Raw genomic sequence first — 16,193 nt, 5'->3', positions numbered from 1 at the left:
CCAAGACAGGCTTGTGCATTTAAAGCAAAGGCAGGCCAAGTAGCAATGGATGTGACAAACCTGATAACAAGTAGAAGGTGATCTTTTCACTTTGCAGAATTCCCACCTGGAGTTCTACTTGCTGGATGATGAACTTGTCTGCCTTCATCAGGAGTTTTCCATTGCCAGATGAAATTGCTGGGGGAACTTGAAGTTTGTGGATGGGTATCTGATACTAATCCACTATTGTCTGTTACACAAAGTTGCCCGCGGATCCGGGGTCCAGATAGGCCGACTCAGTGAATCGACTGTTGCCTCAGTATATGGATACAGACAGAGACAGGGGAAGAGAAGATTTGCTCAGACCCAGGGTAGCCACTCCTACAGATCCTAGGCTTGAATATAGACCAACAGAAACAAGAAGTCTTTTGCTTTGCCAAGTAAATAACCCCTTATTTTTCTTACATCTTAAAATGGCTCAATAAGGTATAACAAAAAATGCATATAAAAAATACATTTTTATTAGTACAAAGATTACTTGAGTATTTACAGGGGACATAATTTTTGCATAGTTTTACATATAAAAAACAAGTTCACAAAGACACAAGAGAGTGAAAGAAACCCCCCACTGGTCTAAACATTATACATATAAGCACAGTCATTTGGACCATGTAACATACAAAAAGATAGGTGTGCTCCCAGATTCAATAACTAAGTAACACGCTGATACCGCATTAGTAAAGTACTGCACAGTAAAGCCAGCAAGTCACTATTAAAGTGGAACAAAAAACCCACACAGTGGCAAACAGGTACAAAAAACGGGTAATATGCACTTACGGGGGTAAGTCAATAGATTGTAATTCTATTAATATTCTGAGGGCTCTTATTCTCTTCATTTACTGTTTTTTGTTATATACAGTATATAGGACTGGCTGAATAGATCATTTGCAGACTATTTACTTGCAACATGTAAATACTATGTTCTGTACAGCTTAATTGATTTAATGAGTTTTTATCTAGTTTTGTTAATAAAGTAGTGAAAAACAAAGACAATTAATATGGTGACCGTTACAGCTCCAACAACGGCTTTCTCCAGCCTGGCCTATTTACAGTACCCTAATTGTGTTCATACCTTTGTTAATGAATGATAATCTGGCTTGGTTTTGTCGTCCATTTTCATAACCTGATAATAAAAGAAGACTATATTAATATTTAATTGTACAGTGATTATCTCCCCTTAATGGTTGTGGACACATCTGCCAGCTCTATATGGGTTATTCCCATCTCGTCTTTTCAACTCACTTAAGCCCTGGTGGTTTTCTTCAACATCTTCCTCTTTTTTATCATCCTTAATACCTGAAAGCACATACCAGAAGAGAGGATTGTCACTTATTAGTAGAATTGATAATGCATAGCTATATAGATATGAACGCATTTTCTGATCAGTGCAAAATGTGTAAATCTGTAGATACAGTGAGGCAAGATATACTACTTCCAAAATTGAAAAATAGTAAGAGTAAGACAAGCCATACAAATTCCATTATCAAGACTCCCGATTTTCCTGGTAAGATACACATTATTATGGAGAAAAAAAAATTAAATATCGTCCGGAGTAGATAGTTCAATATTCCAGGCAATAGATGAAAATACAGCTAAACGATCTGCCCTAACATAATAAGCAATTCTTCTTTAATGTTTAAAGAGCCCTTAAAGTGCATCTGCCAGTAGGATCAACAGCCTTTTTTATGAGCATGTAAGTCATAGAAAGTTGAATAAAATAATGACTTGATATCTGCAATCCAATATCATATGCCATGATGTGAATGAGCTTTTAAAATTTATGGGCCGGAAACAGATCTCCATGAGAATCTGCTTCCAGAGCTTAGTTTAAATGAAAGAGGGAATTATTAGAGTGAGACATGTAATTACTGACAGGGTTTTCTCCTCCTGATCTCACCGTAGAGCTATGTGTGATTATAACTAAAACACAGTAACAATTCTCCTCTCATAATGCTGTCAGCTCAGGTGTATTCCCCCTTCTCAGACACTTGCTGCCTGTGAAGTGGAAGCTGAAGAAATGTTAGCTGTAATCAGACACATCTCTGCAGTTAGATCAGGAGAGCAGACTGTCAGTCATTACAAGTCTTACTAATTTTAGATAAAATCTGGATACAAACTCTCAGGGAGCCCTGTGTCCAGCCCAGAAATCATAACCACTCATTTAAAGGTCTCTGAATGCTTAGCACTGTATAATCCTGCCCACACTGATTGCCAGATTTCTGTCCATGTACAGTGTACACACAAACAACTGACAACGAGTAGTGTGGGCGGAGTTATACATGAATGTGCTCAACTATCTGACAGCAGGTTTACTAGTCCTCTTGCAATAATCTGCTGCTGATAAGACAGCGATTTTATCAAAACTACGCTAAGTAGCCAAGTAAGTGACATACCCCTGGAATCGGGGTCCCTGCCTCTACATTATGCTGCTCTCAGATTAGGTGGCAGAAACTTGGTAACAGACTTCCTTTAAGAAAAACATGGATTTCTCTGGAATAAAACATCAGATTGCTGATATCAAGGTATTAGTTTATTTAACTTTGTATGACCTACATGCCCATATAGACGGCTTAGGAGGGCTGATCCTTTGTATAAATTCCCTTTAAAATCCTGACATGACAGCAGACATCAGAGAGGCAATAGCAGCCTCAGTGAAGAAGGCTTTGGCTGCGCTGCAGGAGGATGTGGAGCACCATGATATGAGACTGACAGAGGTAGAGCAAAGAGTTTATGATGCTGAAGAGAATCTGACAAGATTGGAGGGCAGATTTAAGGAGCTAAACACTAATGCTCAGCTTATGAAGGATAAAATAGAAGATCTTGAAAACAGATCTAGGAGGAATAACTTAAGGCTAGTGGGTCTGCCTGAGACAGTGACAACAAAATGTTTGGACTCAATCTGTGAAAAAGAATTACCCCAGGCTTTAGGCTTACCACATAGCTGCCGTGTAGAAAGAGCGCACAGAGTGGGACCCATAAGGGAGCAAAGAGATGGTCACAGTAACAATGATAATACCTCCAAGCAAGGTGAAATGTCCAGAGCAAGACAGGTTATTATAAAATATCTGAAATACAAAGATAAAGAAGAAATTCTACGGGCCTTCAGGAATAGGAAACAGGCACTATGCATTCAGGGACACAAGATTCTATTATTTGGTGACTATTCGGCAGAAGTCACACGTAAAAGAAAAAGCATTTAGCCAGATCTGCACTGCCCTCTATCACAAAAACATTACATTTTAGCTTTTATACCCAGCAATACTAAGAGTAAGAGTAAGAGGAGCAGATGGTGTCACAAAGACTTTTCGGGATCCTTCAGAGGCGGAGTGAGAGATACTACAGGACGGGAGAACACGGCGACAGGAGAGGAATGGAAAAGAAGGGACTTTCACTGATCTGAAACATGCAGATCCTGCAAACATAACATCTGCAGTTAGACCTGACAACGAGCCAGAGTGGAGTCAATCGAGATCCAGACCAGCCAGTCCGAAGGAAAAGCGACAGATGGCGACTTCAGCTGGGAAAAGAGGAGAAAGAGGCAGCAGCTCATGAACAAGCAGGCAAGACAAGGACTTAATTTGGGACTGCTGAATAGAGCCGTATGGTGACAAATGTGCCTTAACTCTCTAAAGTCTCGCCTACCTCCTCTTCTCTTTCTTCTCTATCTCTTTTTCTTTCGCTCCTTTTTTCTCTCTCTCTTTTTATGCTTATCACTTTTTCCCTTTTATCATTTACTAATGCTTTTTTTTTTTCTTCTTCTCTCTCTCTTTTTCTTCTCTTAATGACGGTTTTAGGAGCTTGATAAATTTATAAAGGCTGTTTAGGGGCAAGGAGTTAATAGCCAACAGAGGGGGAGAGGTGACTTAGTGGGGTGGCTTCATGGAGAGCTTGACTTGAAGCAGGGGTTTGAAAGGAGTCTCAATCATCTCAGAAAAAAATGGAAGACGTTAATTGTATTTGTAAAGTTGGGGATGGGAGGGGTTATATACAGTTGGGGGAGGGGAGGGGAGGGGAAGAGAGTTGGGGAATCCATGCGACACGGCCTGAAAAAGGAACTGTTGATTTTGGGGATTATGGTTAAGCTCATTACGTGGAATGTTAAGGGACTCAGATACATACATATAAAGATTTCAGGTACTCAAGGCACTTTTAGTATCTACAATATATATGCACCCAATACGGAACAAAGGGTTTTTTTTTAAATATAGCTAATAAGATTTTGCTGGATGGGGATATATGTAAATTGGTGGGGGAAGACTTCAATACAGTGGTTTCTCAGGAAGAAGACAGGAGGAGTCAGGGAAAGCAGGGGAGGAACACGGAGGGGTCACTGAGAGCATTGTTAAATACAACTACACTACAGGATTGCTGGAGATTATATCACCCGCAAGAGAGAGAATTTACACATATTCCCACCCACACGACTCTTGGTCAAGGATTGACCTTTGGCTAACAAGTGAGAATTTATTGCAGAGGGTAGAAGAGATAGTTATAGAGACTATGATAATATCGGATCATAGCCCAGTGGTAGTCAGTATAGCTGACAAAGTTCAGAGAGGACAGGATTATATATGGCGCTTCCCCTCATTCTTGACTTTGGACGAGAACTTCCATAGAATACTGAGAGAATGGTGGGTGGATTATACATTGACGAATCAGGAGCACAGTGGGGAAACACTATTGTATTGGGAGACGGCTAAGGCAGTTTTGAGAGGAAAAGTGATAGGATATACGACAAAGGCGAAACGACAGGCACAAGTAAAATTTCAGGAGGCTAGCCGGGCAGTCAGGGAAGCATATACTGACTTCTTAGAAAAACCATCAAGGGTGACAAAAGCAAAGTGGGTGGAGGCGAAGGGCCATTTTGAGAACTGGGTAGAAAGGAAAGAAGGTATGTACAGGACACAACAAGAGGCAGAGTTGAATCGTTTCGGGAACAAGGCAGGGAAGTTATTGGCAAATCTGGCAAGGGGACGACAACCGATGACACATATTATGACACTGAGAAACGCTGTGGGGAGTAAAACGACAGATCCCAAAGAGATAAACGACATTCTTGGAGACTTCTATGCAGGTTTATATAAAGAGGAGGGGTTAGATGATAGGAGAGGAGGAAATGAGTGGTTAAAAGGAACAAAAATGCCTACGCTCACAGAGGAAAATTTACAGGCTCTGAATAAAGAGTTGACAGAGGAGGAGGTGCTACAGGTTATAGGAGAGTTAAAAACGACAAAGGCCCCGGGACCAGATGGCTTTAGCGGCAGTTTTTTCAAAATTATGAAGGATCAAATCTCACCTATACTGACAGAGTTATTCAATAAGATAATGGACGGGGAAAGAATATCGGGTACACTTAATACAGCCTATATAAAGCTCATTCCTAAAGGAGGAAAGAATTTAGAAGAGCCATCTAGTTATAGGCCTCTCGCTGATTAATCAAGACCTAAAAATTTTAGCGAAGTTGATGGCAAATAGGTTAGCGGCAGTATTGCCAGAGATTATAGATCTCCCCCAGGCTGGCTTTGTTAAAGGACGTTCAGTGGTGACAAACATTAGGAAAGTAATGCTAGCAATTGATGTAGTAAAGCAGACGAGAAAAGGGGGGAGGGGAATCCAGCCTTGATCACCTTGGAGAAAGCCTTTGACAATGTGAGGTGGTCATGGCTGGAACAGGTGTTAGATCACCTGGGCTTACACGGAGATTTTAGGAATTTTGTGAGGGTCCTTTATGCAAATCCTCAGGCAAGAGTGAGTACCCCGGGATTTCTGTCAAAAACATTTCCTTTGATGAAGGGAACCAGGCAATGATGCCTGATGTCACCACTATTGTTTAACTTGGCTATTGACCCACTGGCTAGATGTTTGAATGAGGGGGGCAGGTTTGAGGGGATCAAGGTAGGGAGGAAGTCATTGCGCTCAGCCTTATTTGCTGACGATATAATCCTGTTCATGAGCAAACCTAAAACGCAATTGAGTAGAGTCATAGAACAAATTGAGGAGTTTGGGAGGTTAGCAAGGTTTAGACTTAACAAAAACAAATGTGAAATTCTCTTCTTGGACGAAAAGAGAGCGGAGGGGGAGAGGGGTACATTTTGTGACATTCCAATAGCTAGAAATACAATTAAATACTTGGGAGTACAGGTTGGGAGGGATACTAAGACCATATATTCATTAAATTATCCCCCTTTGATCGAGAAAATTGAACGTGAACTGCAAGGTTGGGCAAATTTGCCGTTGACTCTTCTGGGAAGAAATCATCTAATAAAAATGATGAGCTTTTCCAAGCTTCTCTATCCAATGCAGACAATCCCATTGCTTCTTAAACACTCAGATGTGAACAGATTGACAAAAGCATTCTCACGTTTTTTGTGGAAGGGATATAGGCCGAGGATTAGTGCCAAAAATCTAATGTTATCAACAGAAAATGGAGGGATCAGACTACCTAACATCAGGGGGTACAATTTGGCCTGTATCTTAAGACATGTAGTCGATTGGATTAGACGAACAAGTAGGTATTCTGACTGGGATATAGAGGCTGAATTTTGTAAACCTTGGGACCTGAGTTCAATCCTACATACCTCCATTCCAAATTTGCCGCCCAACATTAAACACTCACTGATTTGTAGAGACACAGTGATGACTTGGAAGGCGGTTAGGAAAAAGTTCGGGTTCGCCTGGCACATCTCTAAATTCCTTAATATATGGGCTTGTCCTGACTTTCCACAGGGAAGGGAAAATTATCTCTTTAAAGAATGGAGGGAAAAAGGGATTGGAACTCTAAAAAACCTGATGCATGATACAGAACGGAGATGGATGACGTGTGAGGAGTTGAGAGCAAAGTATGACTTGCGCCCATTCCAGACTCTCCAGTTTGAACAGGTGAAACAAGGGATAATGAAGAAACTATACAACATAAATAACGAATATGAGGCAAATCAGATGGATGCGATCATATTAAGGGACATCCATGCCACAAATATATCAAGTCTTTATGGAAATATGAGAGAAGGGTTAGTCCCTAACATATCAGGAAGAATGTTGGAAGGGTGGGCAAAGCAGTTGGGAGATCAAGAAGTGGAGAAGAAGATTTTGAATGGTTGGATGGTTATGAGAAAGAAGATTGTGAATGAGAACTTAAGAGATACCCAATTCAGGATCATACATAGAGCTATCTATGGATTTAATATACTGAATGCAAGACATCCAGATAAGATGATGAGTTGTCCAAATTGTGGTACGGAAAAAACAGATCTATATCATGGGATATGGCAGTGCGAAAGGATTGAAAGTGTCGCGGGCGGGGAGGAGGGTGTCAGCACACCGCGCTCACCCCTTCTGCTCGGGTCCGGCAGCTGCTCAGTGGTGGCTCGAGCGGTGGGCCGGATCCCGGGGTTTCTCGAGCGACACTCCTCGCCCGTGAGTGAAAGGGGGGTTTTGTGGTTGGGGATTGTTATAGTTCGTGACGCCACCCACGGTTGTGGTGATTTCACCACCGCTGCTCAATATGGGGCTCCCGGGGATGGTGATGCGGAGCAGCCAGTTGTTGTGTTGCCCCTCCGTGGGTAGGGGTTGGTGATCCCGGGGCCCGGTGATGGAGAAGTAGGTGCGGGGCCTGGTGGGCGCAGGGACGCGGGGGCAGCGCTGTGCCTTGCGGCACTGTGGTACTCACTCAGCCTGAGACACGGACACAGTTTGTACGGTAAACCAAACGGCTGGTAGGACGGTCCCACAGACGGCTGCACCTGCACTCGCGGTAGGTGACGGTGATGTCCCTCTTCCTTGCACCTATGTTTGACTTGTGGTAGCGGTGGATTCCCTCCGGTTACCCGCTCCCCGACTGCAATCTGGGCCGGAGGAGCTCTACACTTTGCCCGCAGGCGCTGGCCCTGAGAAACTGGTGCCGTGGCGGTGGCGGTGTCTCTCCAATACGGGTTGGGCTGTTGCCTTCAATCGGGACTTGGTTGTTAGGGGATCTGCGTCCCCGTCACTGACGGATTCGGCAAATTTGGCGACTCCTAGCCTTGCCGGGGTCCGAGAGGCCCCTGCCCTGGTGCTGACTGTCCTTCGGAACACTGCTCCAGACCACCGGGCACACAGCCAACGGGGTCCTTCCAGGAACTTCCAAACGGTCCCCCTCCAGACAGTCACCGCCGTCGCTGACCTTGTTGATCTGGCCCTACACAAAGCTGGACCCTTCAGGCTTCCTTTCTTTCTTGTCACTTTGCTTGCTTTTCTCCTTTACCACTTTTCTACTTTCACTTTCTTAACTCCTCTACTTAGCTCCTCACACTTGCCCTGCCTGGGCTTCACTCTGCTGTTTACTCCTTTATGTCCCTCACTGGACTGCCTGGTTTTCCCGCCTCCAGAGTTGTGAGCTCCTCGGTGGGCGGAGCCAACCGCCTGGCCCACCCCCTGGTGTGCATCATCAAACTCCTGGAGGAAGGCAACAAGGATTTGTGGTTAGCATTGATGTGCCTACCTGGAGTGTGGGGTGTGGTGGTGTTGTGACCCGTGTCCCCTGGCTTGCCCAGGGCGACACATTCCCCCTTAGCAAAATGCAGACCGTCCGCGGGCTGCCGTCCTACACCGGTTTTATTTTTCTGTAAAAAGGGGTAACAAGGTTAAGAAAACATAAATAACATTTTTAATCAAAACTCTTCCCAAGACGGGAGGCACATTTACTTAAACGTTGCAACGGTTTACGGTCACGGTTTCCGCTCTCTCCCACCCAAGCAACCTGGCCCTGATGCTGCCCCTAAAACCCAGGCAGCACCCCTTGACCCACAGTCCAGCACAAGTCACCCGAGCGGGATCTGTCCTTCCCCTCCAGAGGGTGGCCACCGGTTCCTTTGGTGGCTGGGCCCTAGCCTGCTCCGCTCAGGGTCCTCCCTCCAACCTGCCTCTCCGGAGACGGTACTGCGGAAACGGTAACGGTAACCAACATATTTACAAGCCACTTAACGTTTGTGGTGCCCTGCAAGTTCACGGGCTTGTCCATGGATAGTTCCCATGCAAAACTTAAACGGTCCCCACGGGGACAACGGTGCCGGCTCCTGCCGGTTCAATCACAAAAGCAAATCAGGTAAATCTTCGGTTATTATCATTTTCTTATCATTTGCAGAACTTTCAAAACTTTTCAACAACAAACACAACTTCAGTGGTGGTCCCAACGGGGACGGTTACGACGGGCATCCGCTGCCCTACTCCGGTCCTCCAGGCTCCAGTGCTCCTTCCAAGGGAGGGGGCGCGGCGCTTGCTAGGGCCTCTGGGCTGCCCTTCAATCTAGCGTCCAGCGCAAACCACCCTCGCTCCCCAAAGAACCGAGTGTACTGGACAATATCACCCGGCATCAGATTACGGCCCGGATGCTCCTCGGGCAGGTGGGCATTCACATCCCGCCGGGCTACAAAAACTTCGGCCTCCAGGCCCGGCTCGTAGATGAACCCGTAGCCCCGGCGGACATCAAACCGCCTCACCTGCCCCACGTACAACGGTCCTCGGGCACGGGAGGTTGCCCGCCGGAGGTGCTCCTTCTCTCGGATCGCTCTGGCCACCAGTTCGGCCTTTTTCTGCTCCCTCTCGGTGATCTCCAGGCCCAGCGGTACCGGCTCCCTATCCCAGTATGGCGCTGCCGCCAGCGCCGGCGCACGGGTGGGGCCCCGCGGGACATCCAGAACGTTACCCACTGTCAGGAAGGTGGGCGGCGTATCTCACGGTGTCATGGCCTTGGGCGCTGCCTTGCAGCAACAACCCGGCGCCACCTCAGCCGAGGTGTGGGGGATGGGCATAGGGGCTTTCCGCTGCCGGGCCTTGGGCTCGGAACGGGTCATCGGCTCCGGCTCGGCGAGTTTTTAAAAGGATGCCTCCGGTTCTACTTTCGGCGTCTTCCACGGTAACACCTCCGGTGTGCCGCGGGCTCCGGTTGCAGGTCGGGCCGCCTGGGCGGGGACGCTGGGTACTGCTACCGGTTGCGGTGGTAGCAGGCCTAGTGGCGGGGTCACGGCCTCCGGGACGGGTGGCGAGGGAGGCAACGGGGGGAGAGGGCTTGGACCGGGCCCCACAGCCGCGATGACCGGCCCTTCAAGGGCATCGGGACGTGGGTCACTCACCCTCCCTTTCTCCGACTCCTCCTCGCGTCTCCGCACGGTGGCTACAACGTCCGCCATGTCGGCCTCCCACTCCTCCATGAGGAGCTGTATCCTGACCTGCAGCCTTTGATAGAGCTGCGCGGTTCGGATCTCCACCCACGCCGCGGTTCCAGGCGCGGGGGCTACGGTGTCGCGGGACGGCATCCACATGATGGCTTCTCTGTTTGCTTCCAGGAACGGTATATTCGCAGGGTCCTGGCGTCCCTGCTTTTATAGCCGCAGATACATGCGTCCAGCAGCCATCGCGTCCCCCTTAGCTCTTTCCGGCCCCTCCTCTCTCGGGGCGGAGTTTTGGCCTTCGCGCCTCTACTGCTCAAGAAGACGCTCGAGCGGGAACTTTTCGCGCCAAAGATGGCGGCTTCTGAACTTTTTCTGCCGGATGCCTCCGGCGGTAACAAGGCACACCTCTACCAGACGGCAGAGCGGTAAGATCCTGTTCGTGACGCCAAGTTGTCGCGGGCGGGGAGGAGGGTGTCAGCACACCGCGCTCACCCCTTCTGCTCGGGTCCGGCAGCTGCTCAGTGGTGGCTCGAGCGGTGGGCAGGATCCCGGGGTTTCTCGAGCGACACTCCTCGCCCGTGAGTGAAAGGGGGGTTTTGTGGTTGGGGATTGTTATAGTTCGTGACGCCACCCACGGTTGTAGTGATTTCACCACCGCTGCTCAATATGGGGCTCCCGGGGATGGTGATGCGGAGCAGCCAGTTGTTGTGTTGCCCCTCCGTGGGTAGGGGTTGGTGATCCCGGGGCCCGGTGATGGAGAAGTAGGTGCGGGGCCTGGTGGGCGCAGGGACGCGGGGGCAGCGCTGTGCCTTGCGGCACTGTGGTACTCACTCAGCCTGAGACACGGACACAGTTTGTACGGTAAACCAAACGGCTGGTAGGACGGTCCCACAGACGGCTGCACCTGCACTCCCGGTAGGTGACGGTGATGTCCCTCTTCCTTGCACCTATATTTGACTTGTGGTAGCGGTGGATTCCCTCCGGTTACCCGCTCCCCGACTGCAATCTGGGCCGGAGGAGCTCTACACTTTGCCCGCAGGCGCTGGCCCTGAGAAACTGGTGCCGTGGCGGTGTCTCTCCAATACGGGTTGGGCTGTTGCCTTCAATCGGGACTTGGTTGTTAGGGGATCTGCGTCCCCGTCACTGACGGATTCGGCAAATTTGGCGACTCCTAGCCTTGCCGGGGTCCGAGAGGCCCCTGCCCTGGTGCTGACTGTCCTTCGGAACACTGCTCCAGACCACCGGGCACACAGCCAACGGGGTCCTTCCAGGAACTTCCAAACGGTCCCCCTCCAGACAGTCACCACCGTCACTGACCTTGCTGATCTGGCCCTACACAAAGCTGGACCCTTCAGGCTTCCTTTCTTTCTTGTCACTTTGCTTGCTTTTCTCCTTTACCACTTTTCTACTTTCACTTTCTTAACTCCTCTACTTAGCTCCTCACACTTGCCCTGCCTGGGCTTCACTCTGCTGTTTACTCTTTCATGTCCCTCACTGGACTGCCTGGTTTTCCCGCCTCCAGAGTTGTGAGCTCCTCGGTGGGCGGAGCCAACCGCCTGGCCCACCCCCTGGTGTGCATCATCAAACTCCTGGAGGAAGGCAACAAGGATTTGTGGTTAGCATTGATGTGCCTACCTGGAGTGTGGGGTGTGGTGGTGTTGTGACCCGTGTCCCCTGGCTTGCCCAGGGCGACACAAAAGATTTTGGAAACAAGTCCAAGGGGTAGTGAGGAAAATCTGGAATAGAAATGTAGAGTCAGATCCAATGGTCTGGTTATTTCACTATCAGCATCGGGAGGAGGGAGAGAAAGGGGGGGACAAGTTACCGAATCTTTTCCATGATATAGCAATGATAAGTAAAAGGGCTATTCTTCAGAAGCGGCTGGTGAAGGAAATACCAACAAAAGAAGAACTTGTTAATCAATTGAAAAAAACGCTCATGTTGGAGAAGGTAATGGTGGAGAGGTGCAAAGAAAGGATGACAGCAAAATTTTTCAGTAAATGGAGAAAGTTCATAAGCGTTATATGTTCTAGAGAAGAAACAATACAAATAATGTCCACATTTGTGTCTACGCAATGGTACATGAAGGAAGACCTGTCAGGGTCCCTGTGCGAGCTGAAAGTATAGTTGGCCAAATTCTGGGTTGTGTCGCATGGAGAGGGGAGGGGGGGAATGGAAGGGATAGTGTTTACAAGTAATGTTTGTAACAAGTTATCAAGGAATGCTGAAGGGGGTAGCGGAGACTGAACAATGGAAATATACATTGACGAAGAAGGGGAAGGAGCAAATTTGATGACCGTGACAAATATTTGATCGATAAATTGTAGAGACTATGTTATTTGATATTTTGATTTGTTGACCCTTATTTTCGTCATTCTGTACCCTATTTTACCATTACAAGAAAAGAAATAAAAATTTGGTTTAAAAAAAAAAAAAATCCTGACATAACAAACCTCATAGAAAGCACTTATGTCATTTTTACCATTCCATTGAAATCCCTTTTTTGCATTTATCCCTTACTTATTCGAGCCATAAGGATACATGCTTAGAGGAATTGATTTGATGGAATTTAGATCTGAATTCCTTCTTATTTACAACACAGTGAAAAACACTGAATACCTGAATTGTGTTGAATTTGCCCCACGAGCCCCAGTGTGTCCAAGGTGATACATGTTCTTTAGCCCCAGTGTTTCTTATGCGATGTAGAAACTAGCCTTAACATCTCCTATGTGATGTATGTGTACCCACCCCAGTATCTCCCATTTGATGTATTTACCAGCCCCAACATCTCCTATGTGATGCATTTACATCAGCTTCAGTGTCCCCTCTATGATGTATACACCTGCTCCAGCGTCTCCTATGTGATGTATATACATCAGCTCCGGTATCTCCTATGTGATATATTCACCAGCCCCAATGTCTTCTATGTAATGTATATACTTCAGCCTTAGGGGTACTTTGCACACTACAACATCGCAAGCCGATGCTGCGAAGTCGAGCGCGATAGTCCCCGCCCCCATCGCAGCAGCGATATCTTGTGATTGCTGCCGTAGCGAACATTATCGCTATGGTAGCTTCACATGCACTTACCTGCCCTGCGATGTCGCTCTGGCCGGCGACCCGCCTCCTTCCTAAGGGGGCGGGTCGTGCGGCGTCACAGCAACATCACACGGAAGGCGGCCAATAGAAGCGGAGGGGTGGAGATGAACGGGACGTAAACATCCCGCCCACCTGCTTCCTTCCGCATTGCAGCCGGGACGCAGGTAAGGTGATGTTCCTCGCTCCTACGGCTTCACACACAGCGATGTGTGCTGCCTGCTGTAACGAGGAACAATATCGTACCGTCGCTGCTGCAAAATTATGGAAATGTCGGACCCTACACCGATCATACGATAACGACGCTTTTGCGCTCGTTAATCGTATATGTAAAAGGATTCACATACTGCGATGTCGACAGCGACGCCGGATGTGCGTCACTTTCGATTTGACCCCACCGACATCGCACCTGCGATGTCGCAACGTGCAAAGTACCTCTTAGTGTCTCCTATTTGATGTACAGTATATCCACCAGCCTCAGCATACTATATGTGATATGTGTACACAAGCCACAGCATAGCCTATAATGTATACAATAGTCTCATTGTATCCTATGTGATGTATATATAGCAGATCTATCCCTGCTTAAGTTCTGCAAATGTTACCTGAGCATTGATAAATTTCTTAGTTTGAGGATACATGAAGTGTAATATGCATTTGTGTTTGGAACAACTTACTGTTGAGATCAGGTCAATACAAAAATTGACATTGCAGAGCTGACTGCACTCAAACTGACGCAAATCTGGAAAAGCAGTTGTGACTATCATCAATTTCACCTAACATCTCACCAAACAGATGGAGTTCCAGCTATTACATTAACCTCCTGGGAGATTTTCCGTTTTTCGCCTTTTTTGCTCCCCTTCTCCTGACAGCCATAACTTTTTTTTTTTCCATCAAGCTTGCCATCTGAGAGCATATTTTTTGCGGGACAAGTTTTACTTTTGAATGAAACAATAAGTTTTACCGTGTAGTTGACTGGAAAATGAGGGAAAAAAAAAATTGCAAAAAAAAAGTGCAGTTGCGTGATTGTTTTTGGGATATTTTATTTACTGTGTTCACTATATGATAAAACTGATGTGTTGGTGTGATAACTCAGGCCGTACTTTTATCTAAGGGGATAAAAAAAATTTGGAAGTTTGTCCAAAAAAAGATTAGCGCTTATGGTGCCATTTTCTGAGACCTGTAGCATTCTCATTTTTTGGGATCTGGGGCTCAGGGAGGGCTTATTTTTGGGTCTTGAGCTGACATTTTTAATCATTCCATTTTTGTGTGGATACAACATTTTGATTGCCTGTTATTGCATTTTAAAAAATGTTTGCGGTAACCAAAAAAAGTAATTTTGGCGATTTTAATTTTTTCTCGTCACTCCGTGTACCAATCAGATTAATTAATTTTATATTTTGATAGATCAGGCATTTTTGAACCCATCGATACCAAATATGAGTATATATTTTTAAAGTGTTTTATTTTCAATGGGGGGTGGGTGATTTGAACTTTTAGGTTTTATATATTTTAAAAACTTTTTTTTACATATTTTATTTATTTTACTAGTCCCGCTAAGCGACTTTATGGATCCACAGTCTGATCGCTTTTTCATTGCTGTTGATCAAAGCTGCACAGCTTTGATCAGCAAAAATGCAACTGTTCCTTTAAGAACCGCCGTTCTGTTGGCTCGTACAGGAAATACGTCATGGTCACATCAGAGGTCAACACATGACCCCAAGCTACCATGACAACCATCGGTGACAATCCCCGCCGTAGCCATTTAAATAGTGTTGTTACATTTTGACACCGTGATCTAAGGCTGGAAACACATCTATGCGAGTAAAATCGGTCCGACTAGGCTGAAAAAAACTCGGCTGATTTTAGTTCACCTTAGGTCCGAGTGCAACTCAAGTGCGATGCTTTTTCTGAATAAATTATTGATTTTGTTCGCGTGTGCGACGCGTGTGTGTCGCGTTTGCGATGCTAGTTTCCTGCAACATCTTAACTAGATAAAAGTGATTACACATGTGTCAGTTAATTTACCTTTGGGAATGTGATGTCACATTCATCTGTTGAATATTTAATGAGCATAGTTCCTGCCACACTTGCAAATGTGAACGCTGGTGCGCGTGTGGGATCCTTCTTTTAATCCGCTTCCATAGGGAATCATTGAAAAAAATGGTTCGAGAAACTCGCAAAAAAGCAGCATGCTGCGATTTTTTTCTCAGTCCGATTTGGAATGAGAAACAAATCGCAGATGAGAGCTGAATCATTCACTAACATGTGTCCGATTCCAATGCGAGATTTTCTCGCATTGCTCTACTGCGAGAAACTCGCAAGTGAGAAGCAGCCCTAAGTGTCAAGCAGGTGCAGGTGAATCACGGATCCCACTGTGCCTGTTAGCCCCACATGTCTCTTGTTCAAATCAGCAGACATTTGCAGGGATCACAGCCGGCTCACCGCAGCAGCCAACAGTGGTTACCTGTTACATGACTGATGATATACCAGTACGTCATTGGTCGTGAAGGAGTTAAGAGTTAGTTAATTAAATTTTAATTAAAGAGTTATTCCCATCTCCAAGATCCTACCCCAATATGTAGTAGGTGTCAGTGATGGGTGAACTTGCAGATATCCAGGACTGACAGGACTAACTGGATTTAAAAAACAAAAAACAAAACAGTTTTCTGGTCTGGAATCGATCCCGGATTTCTGGCCAGACATCAGTCCTCATATACGTCTAAGGGGACCAGAATCAATTAAAAATGGTGGTAGAAGGGATAGGAGGATTAGAGCAAGCACGCTATACTTACTGAGTTTTTGGCGCAGCTGTGATTGCTTCCGGGCCAACTCATTTAGCTTCATACATATGCACTGCTTCCCCAGCTCACCAACAGTCCTGGTATCTGTAATTGGTTGTAGTCAGAC

General features: G+C 46.4%; 1 protein-coding gene across 1 annotated transcript in view; it reads right to left on the bottom strand.

The window, feature by feature from the left end:
• Nucleotides 1–15,784, bottom strand: part of LOC142297315 (kyphoscoliosis peptidase-like) — a 91,837-nt gene extending 76,053 nt beyond the window's left edge. Inside the window, exons 1-4 of the mRNA XM_075341553.1 lie at nucleotides 15,751–15,784; nucleotides 1,282–1,335; nucleotides 1,112–1,162; nucleotides 61–186 (exon numbers count right to left, since the gene is read on the bottom strand). Of these exons, the coding sequence (XP_075197668.1) occupies nucleotides 61–186; nucleotides 1,112–1,162; nucleotides 1,282–1,335; nucleotides 15,751–15,784 (265 nt within the window). The remainder of the gene's footprint in view (nucleotides 1–60; nucleotides 187–1,111; nucleotides 1,163–1,281; nucleotides 1,336–15,750) is intronic.
• Nucleotides 15,785–16,193: the final 409 nt, after the last annotated feature.

Source organism: Anomaloglossus baeobatrachus, chromosome 3 (genome assembly GCF_048569485.1).
Source record: "Anomaloglossus baeobatrachus isolate aAnoBae1 chromosome 3, aAnoBae1.hap1, whole genome shotgun sequence".
NCBI classification, from domain to species: Eukaryota; Metazoa; Chordata; class Amphibia; order Anura; family Aromobatidae; genus Anomaloglossus; species Anomaloglossus baeobatrachus.
The sequence above is the reverse complement of the archived record's forward strand: the minus strand, read 5'-3'. Positions and strand labels throughout refer to the sequence as shown.